The sequence below is a fragment of the Sinocyclocheilus rhinocerous genome, unplaced genomic scaffold, assembly GCF_001515625.1.
Source record: "Sinocyclocheilus rhinocerous isolate Xijiao unplaced genomic scaffold, SAMN03320098_v1.1 scaffold760, whole genome shotgun sequence".
NCBI lineage: Eukaryota > Metazoa > Chordata > Actinopteri > Cypriniformes > Cyprinidae > Sinocyclocheilus > Sinocyclocheilus rhinocerous.
This window is the reverse complement of record NW_015667422.1, coordinates 357,545-368,652: the sequence shown is the minus strand read 5'-3', so window position 1 is coordinate 368,652 and position 11,108 is coordinate 357,545. Positions and strand designations below refer to the sequence as shown.

At 34.8% G+C, this 11,108-nt stretch overlaps 3 protein-coding genes across 6 annotated transcripts in view; 1 reads left to right on the top strand and 2 right to left on the bottom strand.

Annotated features, from left to right (window-relative positions):
* LOC107733946 (abhydrolase domain-containing protein 2-A-like) overlaps positions 1–1,634 on the bottom strand; it is a 31,414-nt gene extending 29,780 nt beyond the window's left edge. Inside the window, exon 1 of the mRNA XM_016545804.1 lies at positions 1,566–1,634. The gene's annotated coding sequence lies outside the window, so the exon portion shown is untranslated. The remainder of the gene's footprint in view (positions 1–1,565) is intronic.
* The window catches only part of LOC107733947 (uncharacterized), a 9,266-nt gene extending 6,193 nt beyond the window's left edge, over positions 1–3,073 (top strand). The window contains exons 3-6 of one of the 2 annotated variants that reach the window (XM_016545805.1): positions 492–857; positions 1,633–1,752; positions 1,930–2,020; positions 2,433–3,073. In XM_016545805.1, the coding sequence (XP_016401291.1) occupies positions 492–857; positions 1,633–1,752; positions 1,930–2,020; positions 2,433–2,799 (944 nt within the window). In that variant the 3' untranslated portion in view covers positions 2,800–3,073. The remainder of the gene's footprint in view (positions 1–491; positions 858–1,632; positions 1,753–1,929; positions 2,021–2,432) is intronic. The other variant, XM_016545806.1, reaches the window with a different exon arrangement.
* A 1,776-nt stretch (positions 3,074–4,849) lies between these two features.
* rasl12 (RAS-like, family 12) lies at positions 4,850–11,023 on the bottom strand. Of its 3 annotated transcripts, none has more exons than XM_016545807.1 (7): positions 10,965–11,023; positions 10,206–10,465; positions 9,997–10,109; positions 9,553–9,609; positions 8,709–8,782; positions 8,339–8,529; positions 4,850–5,814 (listed from the first exon to the last, which is right to left on the bottom strand). In XM_016545807.1, exons 3-7 carry the CDS (start codon positions 10,106–10,108, stop codon positions 5,481–5,483), a joined length of 768 nt encoding a protein of 255 aa, XP_016401293.1. In that variant the 5' UTR covers position 10,109; positions 10,206–10,465; positions 10,965–11,023; the 3' UTR covers positions 4,850–5,480. The 3 variants fall into 3 exon arrangements, with proteins under 3 accessions (XP_016401293.1, XP_016401294.1, XP_016401295.1); XM_016545808.1 differs by lacking the exon at positions 10,965–11,023 and adding an exon at positions 10,697–10,794; XM_016545809.1 differs by lacking the exon at positions 10,965–11,023 and having other exon boundaries at positions 8,709–8,779; positions 10,206–10,795.
* Positions 11,024–11,108: the final 85 nt, after the last annotated feature.

Sequence of the window (11,108 nt, the reverse complement as noted above, 5' to 3'; positions counted from 1 at the left end):
ACACCTTGCTACGTGTACTGCGTTAGGCTAACCGAGACTTGTCATTTGCACTTATATATTGTTGCTCTTTTGTTAGTTTTGACTGCTTTTATTGTCCTCATTTGTAAGTCGCTTTGGATAAAAGCATCTGCTAAATGACTAAATGTAAATGACAATTCCTGTTTGTGAGAAACAGGAATTACTAAAAAAAAATGTCTAGATGAATTATAGCAATTATAGCAGGGATAATGTGCTTAATTGTGATTTCATGACAATTACCATTGTGGCAAATGTGAATTACAAAAAATAAAATAAACATTTCTAAAAAAAATCCTCATATTTAAAACACATTATTTTAGCAATTAGAATTTTTCTAATTATAGCAATTAGAATTTGGTGTGTAAATGTGCTTAATTGTCATTAAAATAATGTCACAATGCAAAAATTCTAATGGCCCTAAAACAGACTTCTACACAAACACATATATGCTAAAAGTCCATTTTTATTTCAAGGCACAATTGGCTTTACAATCCATAGCATGAAGGAAGGTCTGTGTCTAGAGGACTCGTATGAAGGAGCTGTTGAGTTAAAGACATGCAGTCTGGACTCAGTCCTGCAGCAGTGGAAGTGGACAGATCACTGGTTCCTAGTAAACACAGGAACCCTGAGGTGTCTCTCTGCCGTCCACACTGACCCAGTCCAGACTATCACTTGTGATTCGAGTGAACATATCAAATGGCAGTGCAAAGCTCAACAGCTCATCAGCCTGCAAAACTCTCTGGCATTGAGCACAGAGAAAGGAAAACTCAGACTGAACACGGGTGAGCACGACACATGGAAATCTCTGGATGCGGGCGACATCTGCCAGAATAAACTGAGTGAGTAGAGGCTGAAAATAACAACTGAATAATTTAATAACTATTATTTATTTATGTATTGTTATTTATTGTCATGCTCATTTCATCTGGGTTGACATACACTCTCAAAGCTGCATTTGTTTGATCAAAAATACAGTAAAAACTGTAATATTGTGAAATATTATTGCCATTTAAAATAACCGTTTTCTATTTTAAAGTCACTCTAAAATGCTGATTTGCTGCTCAATAAACTTTTCTCATTATCAATGTTGAAAACAGTTGTGCTGCTTCATATCTTTGTGGAAACTGATACCTTGTTGAATACGAATTCTTTGATGAATAGAAATTTTAAAAACAGCATTAATCTAAAATAGAGATCTTTTGTTACATTATAAACATCCTTACTATCACTTTTGATCAATTTAATGCATATTTACTGAAAATATCAATTTTTAAAAATCGTACCCGACTACAATATAGTAACTAGGGAAGTGCATTTAATGATTTATTTTGCATTTTGACATATTTCCATGAAAAATCTAAGTATTCAAAAATTTTATTCTTTTTTATTTTAATTTGATTTAGTTTTGCATCACTGAATGAATTATAGGGGAATGTGCTTCATTGTCATGAGAATAATGTCACAGTGCACAGTGTCTGGCTTCCCTTTCACAAGAGTGTAGAAGTGTTTTCTGCCACGTTTGCAACATGAAAAGAAACTCCACTGACCTTCTTCAATTCGTCTCTTCATGGCATGATGCTATACTATACATCTCATCGTCACTGATTCTCACAGGGTCCAGAAGAGAAAGCGATTTAGAGACCGACGAGTTTGACTTTGCTGAAGGGCCGCCTGCACCGAGAATGACAGAGGCACAGAAGAAGTTTTTACAGTGGTATTACCGCACAGAGGACCGTGAGTGTGCCAAGTTTGCATTATCCTTTGTGATGTCCTTGTCTCTCATATTTACAGAATTCAATATCCCCTTCCATGAAATGGCTTGAAATGCACATTTGGATGTTGCTATGTGAAAAAGTGTACTTGCATCACACTAATACTCACAAACTGCTCAATGCCGTTCTCATTTAACAGCAACAACGTGGAAGTTTGGCATGCTGGCATTTGCTTTTCTGGGTCTTCTGATTGGCGCTATGCTGATGGTCATGGGCATGATGGCTAATAGGTTAGTAGCACACGAGTAACACATTGGGTAAATATAACATTATGACTATAGTTAACAAAGAGCAGTTTTATAGTAAACAAATACACAAGACATATATACTCAAATACATTTTAAAGCATCACATATCTATCATATTTATCGCCCAAAAAAACTTTTGCCATAATCTGCTAATTGTCTTCTTTAAAAAGAGACCAACCTTAGGTCTGTATTTCAAAGTGTTCATAAATTACAACAATTTAAGTTTGGATAGTGCACTTTCATGCCTATTTTAAAAAATGGGGGGGGGTGACAGTTAAGGGGTTAATATAAACTTAAACATTTCCCATCAAATTCTGACAACATATGAGCTGCTGTCCACATTAATTTCATAGCTTCCATACCTTCTTCCATAACTTCCATGTTTCCCATACAGGAACAGGAAGCAAATAGCCAAATACAAAGCAGCCTCAAAAGTCACAGCGGTGAAACCTGAAATGGAGGAGTTGCAGGTCATGGTCACTGATAAGGTCACAGAGGTCAAGGAGGAGAAAACCCAGTTCACCCCATCCGAACACAACAGCCATAGGGATTGGGAAGAGCCTTCATACGACAGCAAAGCCTCAGAGGGACTGAAGCCCGGAGAAATTGTGGTGACCTGGAAGGACGGGAATGTGTCTACTTTGTATCCCGAACCTGCAGAGGAAGGACAAGGGGAAGAGGACGTCCACAACACAAATGTGGAGACTCTGTCCCAAAACTCCCCCCAAGCAATAGCTTCATCCGAGGCAATTGCATTTTAATTTAGTCCTACTGTTTGTGTTGACTTTCACATTATATTCCAAATGAAGACAACATCTGATTGGTTGACAGAATATTTTAGAATTAACCCACATCGAAAGGGGCGCATACCCACAGTAATTCAAATTTGTGGTCAGCCAAAATCTTTTTTTTTTTTTCCAAAGGAGATGTCTATTACATTTACGTTGACAGCAAAAAGTTATTATAAGAATCCTTTTTAAATGTTTTTGAATAAAGTCTCTTATGCTCACAAGGCTGCATTTATGCAAATGCTGTAAAAACAGTGATATTGTAAATATATTTATAATTTAAACTAATAGTTTTATTTTAATATGTTTTTTGAGTGTAATTTATTCCCTTTATGGCAATGCTGAATGTTCAGCATCGTTACTCCAGTCTTCAGTGTCACATGATCATTCTAATATGTTGATTTACTGCTCCCTTATTATTGGTGCTCAATTATTATTAATAATGATTCTTATTTTTATCAGTGTTGAAAACAGTTTTTGCTGCAAATGTTTTCAACATTGATAATAATAAGAAAAGTTTCTTGAGCAGCAAATCAGCAGGAATTACATTTTTAAATATATTAAAATAGAAAACAGTTATTTTAAATGCTGTTCATATTAGTGTTGTTCTGTATTTTGATCAAATAATGCTCTCTTGGTGATCATTAGAGATTTCTTTCAAAAACATTCAAAAAAATCAATTATTCTTATAATAACTTTTGGCCACCAGTGTTTAATAATTACTGCACTTGGTTTCCCTAGCCCAAAATATATGCTTATAGCCTTGGGTCAACCAACCAGATTTATAATTACATAATATATTTACACATATATTAATTTCAAGTTTTATAGTTTATGTTTCAAAATGCAAGTTTTCTATTTGTTATTAAAAAAAACTTTTTATGTAAAAGTGCATCAAAATTGGTCATGAGTTAACTTTTTCCTGAACCATAAAGTAATAGTTTACCATACAAACTTTTATGGATTAAACCAAATATTTAATTTTCATATTTTTTATGCTTCCCATATAAAGCAATGTAAATTATTCTCTTCTCTCTCACTTGATGTGATGCAATATGATAAACTTGGGTCATTTCAGTGTTTAATTAACATTATTTTTTATATAACAAGAACAAATAAAGATAAGTGCTACATTTTGTCCTGAAACTTTCTTTGGTATTCTGTGCATGATTAGGTTTTGTGTTTTGCTGTGTAAAAAAAAAAATGTCCAGATGAATCCTCTGAAATGAATATATTAAGTGGAAATTGGTTTTGCCACAATAAAACACAAGCATAATACCGGTGCAAAAAGTAGTGAAAAAAAAAATAAAAAAATCAACAATTATAACAGAATAATCTGAAATGCTATCAAAAGACATTCATTAGCACTCTGAAATATTTAGCTCACTGTCCATTTTCATACAGTTACCGCATTCTCAAGTATGTGAGAGACGTATGGCAATGCTGAATGTTGAGCATCGTTACTCCAGTCTTCAGTGTCACATGATCATTCTAATATGTTGATTTACTGCTCCCTTATTATTGGTGCTCAATTATTATTAATAATGATTCTTATTTTTATCAGTGTTGAAAACAGTTTTTGCTGCAAATGTTTTCAACATTGATAATAATAAGAAAAGTTTCTTGAGCAGCAAATCAGCAGGAATTACATTTTTAAATATATTAAAATAGAAAACAGTTATTTTAAATGCTGTTCATATTAGTGTTGTACTGTATTTTGATCAAATAATGCTCTCTTGGTGATCATTAGAAATTTCTTTCAAAAACATACAAAAAATCAATTATTCTTATAATAACTTTTGGCCACCAGTGTTTAATAATTACTGCACTTGGTTTCCCTAGCCCAAAATATATGCTTATAGCCTTGGGTCAACCAACCAGATTTATAATTACATAATATATTTACACATATATTAATTTCAAGTTTTATAGTTTATGTTTCAAAATGCAAGTTTTCTATTTGTTATTAAAAAAAACTTTTTATGTAAAAGTGCATCAAAATTGGTCATGAGTTAACTTTTTCCTGAACCATAAAGTAATAGTTTACCATACAAACTTTTATGGATTAAACCAAATATTTAATTTTCATATTTTTTATGCTTCCCATATAAAGCAATGTAAATTATTCTCTTCTCTCTCACTTGATGTGATGCAATATGATAAACTTGGGTCATTTCAGTGTTTAATTAACATTATTTTTTATATAACAAGAACAAATAAAGATAAGTGCTACATTTTGTCCTGAAACTTTCTTTGGTATTCTGTGCATGATTAGGTTTTGTGTTTTGCTGTGTAAAAAAAAAAATGTCCAGATGAATCCTCTGAAATGAATATATTAAGTGGAAATTGGTTTTGCCACAATAAAACACAAGCATAATACCGGTGCAAAAAGTAGTGAAAAAAAAAATAAAAAAATCAACAATTATAACAGAATAATCTGAAATGCTATCAAAAGACATTCATTAGCACTCTGAAATATTTAGCTCACTGTCCATTTTCATACAGTTACCGCATTCTCAAGTATGTGAGAGACGTTGCAATCCTTCAGGTTCTGTGATTCTGTGATTCTTTGATGCTAAATGAGCCGATGCGACATCCAAACAAGCATTCCCTCTTGTAGATCCTCTCCATTATCAGAAGAGGGCATCATTACATCAGAAGATCTTGAAGCCCTTGAGCAGTGTAAGCGTGGGGGCTCTGCGTTTGCTCTGAGCTCTGGAGGACTTGACCGTAACCAGCTTTGCGGTGGCTGGGGTGGGCAGCTCTTTATAGCAGGCGGTGAGGGGAGGGGCGGAGGACAGGCTGATCGCAGACTTGTCTTCGCTGATGAAGAGCGGACGGATACTCCTCTGTGTTTCTCGCCTCACTTCCCGAATGGCTTGGTGAAAGATGTGCTGAACGGACAGGAAGTCCAAGCAGGCGGAAACTTCAAAGAACAGGCAGCCGAACCGCAAGGCCAGAGCGGCACCATCTGCCTTACTCACCTGTCTAAAAAAGATGTAAAAAAGACGCATTATGAAAGCATGCTTGATTCACTTTCCTTACATAAAATGGACCTCTTTACAAAAATCTAAAAATAATATATGAAAAATAATATATGCAGGTTATTTCAGGTATGCTGTTGTGCAACAATGGGGGAAAAAATAGTATTGTAAATAATGATTAATTTAGTGTGGTTAAATTGAGTCAATAAAATAAGCTGATACCAGAAAGCAAATAAAAAACATGATGCTGTTGAATTTATGACAATTTTAAAAAAAATCATTTAAATAATAAATTAATTAAATTAATGTAATTTAATAAATATTTTGATTAAACCTAACTTACATTTTTATTAAACTAAAAATGCCATTCAAAAGGGGTAAGTCTGATTTTTTTTTTATCCAGCAAGGATGCTTTGAATTGCTCAAAAGAGACATCAAAGACATTTAGACTGTTACAAAGGATTTCTATTACACACATTCTATTATTTCTATACATCAAATAAATGCTGTTCTTTTGAACTTTCTATTCATCAAAAAATCCTGAAAAACTGCACCAGTTTCCACAAAAATATGAAGCAGCACAACTGTTTTCAACATTGATAATAATAATAAATGTTTCTTGAGCAGCAAGTCAGCATATTAGAATGATTTCTGAAGGATCATGTGACACTGAAGACTGGAGTAATGATGCTGAAAATTCAGCTTTGCATCACAGAAATAAATTAAATTTTGAAATATATTAAAATAGAAAACAGTTATTTAAAATTGTAATACATTTTCTCAACATTACTGTTTTTACTGTATTTTTAATCAAATAAATGCAGCCTTGGTGATCATAAGAGACTTATTTTAGAAACATTAAAAAAAGCTTACCAACCCCAGTCGTTTGAAGGATAGTGTGCATAGAGTAAATACTAAAAAGTAACCATGTAATAATGGATAAAAACAAAACAAAACCTAATAAAAAAGTGCATATGAAAACTGCAGCCTTAAGTAAAATTGTGAAATAAAGAGTTAAAGAAACTAGGGATGAGCAGTTAACGCTTTTATTAAAAGTGTGGCTGGCAAAGAAGCAAACATTAATCTGCGGTTACATAAATAGATATATTTGATCGACTCCAGCTGTATTATGGTCTTTTTAAGTATGATACTGCATAAATCATGCACTGTGTTTGCGTAATTAAAGGAAAATATAAAGGCGATAAATGGCCCTTTCCTGGACCAATCAAATCCTTACTTAAACATTTCAGGGTCATGAAAAATTGAAATCTAAATAACTTGCGGTGGTACTAAGCATAATTGTCGTAATTATAGCCAGCCACAGGTCATATGTTCTTCCAGTTAAACTAACAAAAGGACATTCATACAACTATGTAAATGCACTATTTCCTGCTGTGCTTAGTTAGTGTTTTGACTAGCACACACTCTGACACAGGAAATTTGGCTGTTTAAGATTCACACTTAAAGGAATAGTTCACCCAAAAATGAACATTTGATGTAGATGAGTTTGTTTCTTCATCAAAACAGATTTGGAGAAATGTAGCATCACACCACTTGCTCACCAATGGATCTTCTGCAGTAAATGGGTGCCGTCAGAATGAGAGTCCAAACAGCTCATAAAAACATCACAATAATCCACAAGTAATCCACATGGTGATAAACACTGCATGTTTATAATAAACAAATCCATCAGTAAGATGGTTTAAATTCAGACCATCACTTCCAGCTAAAATACAAGTCCTTTATCAATATTATTATTTATTTCTCCAGTGAAAAAGTCGCTTTGTCTGAATCAGGAGAGAAATATGCACAGATCAATAGCTGCTTACCTGCGAAAACAGTCCAAAACAGTTCTAAACAAATATGTGGGTGGATTTTGACGTGAGAGACAACAGGAGATGGACTTTTTCACTGGAGGAAACGTTATTATGGATTTGTATTTTGGCGAGAAACGATTGTTTGAAGTTAAAACGACTTAATGATGGATTTGTTTCTTACAAACATGCAGATTTGTCAATGCACAAGGTGTTCAAAACAGTCCAAAACAGTTCTAAACAAATATGTGGGTGGATTTTGACGTGAGAGACAACAGGAGATGGACTTTTTCACTGGAGGAAACGTTATTATGGATTTGTATTTTGGCGAGAAACGATTGTTTGAAGTTAAAACGACTTAATGATGGATTTGTTTCTTACAAACATGCAGCTTGTCAATTCACAAGGTGTTCACTGATGGACTGGAGTGGTGTGGATTATTGCCATGTTTTTATCAGCTGTTTGGACTCTCATTCTGACGGCACCCATTCACTGCAGAGGATCCACTGGTGAGCAAGTGATGAAATGCTAAACTTCTCCAAATCTGTTCTGATTAAGAAACAAACGAATCTACATCTTGGATGGCCTGAGGGTGAGTAAATTTGCAGCCAATCTCCATTTCTGGATGAACTATTCTTTAAGATACATTACCAGGCATTATATGTTATAATAGCAATGTTTACTGGAATCTAATAGAAAGGATGTTTAATTCACCTGTATCTCTCCATGTCCACTTTGTTGCCTAGAAGAATGACAGGAGCTTCTGGCTGCAGGCCTTTTGAGTAAAGGGTCACGGTCTCCAAGTACTGCTGGCAGGCCTCAAAGCTGTTCCGGTTGTCAATGCTGTAGACAATGATGAAGGCATTGGCCCAGCTTAAATAGCGCTCACAGTTGACTGGTCCATCCTGATTTAAATAAAGACAGATTTGTTTGCATACTGTAAAGCTGCCAAGGTTATGCAACAAACTTCCTTTATGAGAAAGTAAAACATCAACCATTATAAGAAGATCAATCTGATACAAATATGAGGTGTCAATCTGCACAAAGCAGAATATTCTCAAAAGAGACAAATGGACGTCATTACCTGATCAGCCGTGTCCATCACTTTAACCAGAACTGGCTGCTGGTCCACAACTTCTTCTGAAGAGTAGGTATCTTCTGAAAATTAAAAATTAGATACTGCATGATTTTTTAAAATAAACTAACAGGCATTCAAAGAAACATTAAAACACTGTGCTCCAGCTCAAGTTACATGGCAGCTGCATAATGTGTTTTGTCTTCAGATGAAGTCTCTCTTTTCATTCAGTTCTTCACTAATAAAAAAAGACATTTCGGTTCCTGACATCCATGTGCATTTTATAATTGATTTTATTATTATTTTATATAATGATTTCACAATGAAAATGTGATACAACTACAAAGGACAAACTTGAAGAAAAAAATATATGGTGCATTGGAAAAAGACTTTAGACAATGTTTTAAAGCGGTCTGGCAAAGACTACAAGTCTTAAAAAGTCAAAACCTGTCATTTTAGTAACATCAAAGCTGTCAGTATAAGCCTCAACTTTTCATCTTCTGCCGAGGAAAAAGCATGAACATGAAAATGAGGACTTTTATGTCTCTTTTAAGATTTAAAATCACCCATCTAAGGATCTGAGTCCCCAATAATTAAACCTGAATGAAACTAAACAGCCCTAAAGTTAATGCTCCAGTAAAGTAAAAAAATAAAATCTGTATGTGATTGATATGTTTTGTGTTAAGATCAGAGCCATAATCGCCATAGACACTGAGGAGGACACGTCTCCTTCTACATCCAGATGTTCAGTCACTCACTACTGGTTTTTCAGTGACCGTTTGTTAAACTTTTACCTTCAAACTCAGTATTAGGTTACATCACTGGTGACAACAGTAAAAGCTGGGAAACTCACCAAGGTTTGGGTCATATTCACTAATGAAGCGCTTCGTGAGGAATTTCACTGTAAGTGCTGCGGGGGGACAGACAAACTTCCTGTAAGGCTAAGTTCGGAAATATTTGCAATCACATAACAGAGCGTCCCAACAGGATAATGGCAAATACTTTGCTTTTTAAGCATTTTTCTTCAAAATAAATCTCATTATGGGGAACATTTTTCTCTCTCCTGGTAAACAAGCTAATTGCTTTAACACTTTATAATAGCATAACATTCATTAATAAAATCAACATTATGCAATGCTTAACAGATCAGTAGTTCAAATACAATCAAATATGAATATATATATATATATATATATATATGACAATACAAATTCAAAACGCTTCACAGTGCATTCAAGGCACATTTTATCAAATTAAAATTATGTTTGTTATTATGAACATTGCATGGTAGTCATACCTGACTTTCCAGATCCCATAGCTCCCAAAATCACTATGTTACACTCCAAGGGCTCATGCTCAGGAACTGTGACAATGTTGCAAGTTCTTGCTTTCCCAAACATCAGAGACATCCTGAAGACGGGGATGAAACAGAAGAATGAACACATGAGAGAGCAGATCCGAATCAAACAGCCCACTGGACACAGCTTTGATCTTCTGAGTTCATACCTGGCTGATGCTGATGTCTGATTTCTCACCAGCGCTCTCTGCAAAACAGCTTCAGTACAAACGACATGACCACAACCTCAGAGGACTCATATGCGCGTTTGTCCGAGATTGCTAGACTGTTGTTTTTTCAGGACACTGGAAGTCGCTAGTATTCGGAGAGGATGAGGCGAGAGGAAAATGAAGAGTGAAATGCTGGGATATTTTGGCTCGGTGGGCAGGAGCACATGATGGACTCGATCTCAATCCAGTGGATCCGCCTCCTATGAACATAAGAAGAAACTTCAAAGCTGTGTACACAGTTCATACTCCCTTTAACAGTTTGCGAATTATTCGATGGCTTTTGAAAGGATTTTCTTGTCGGGGGAAACTTTTTGTTGATGTTCGTCGCGCGCAACAAAACACAAATGATTTGAAATGTTTAAACTTTCAATTAAGAACAGCATTTATGTCAAACTTTCAGCCAAAAATGGTCCGAAATGAATGAAAAGTACTCGCTGTCGTCTCGGTTAACCACCAGGTTAAATAGGGCCTCAGTAGTTTTGTGGTGGCTCAAATAAACGGAACTATCTTTTTGTATATAGTAGGCCTACTTTTTACTTTATTAACAGGCCCAAATAGAAGAAAAGAATTCTTCCGCCAATCATTTCACACGTGACGATCAATAATGTTTCACGTCAGTTTCGCGGTGGATTTTTAAACCTATTTGAAGAGCAAATAGACATCATTGTTAAAGGGAAAATTCTGTTATCGATTACTCACCCCCAAGTTGTTCCAAATTAGTTTCTTTCTTCTGTTGAACACAAAAGAAGATATCTTGAAGAATGTTGGTAACCAAACAGTTGCCAGTAGCCATTGACTCCCGTTGTATTTTTTTTTCCATACCATGGGTAAATGGCTACCGGC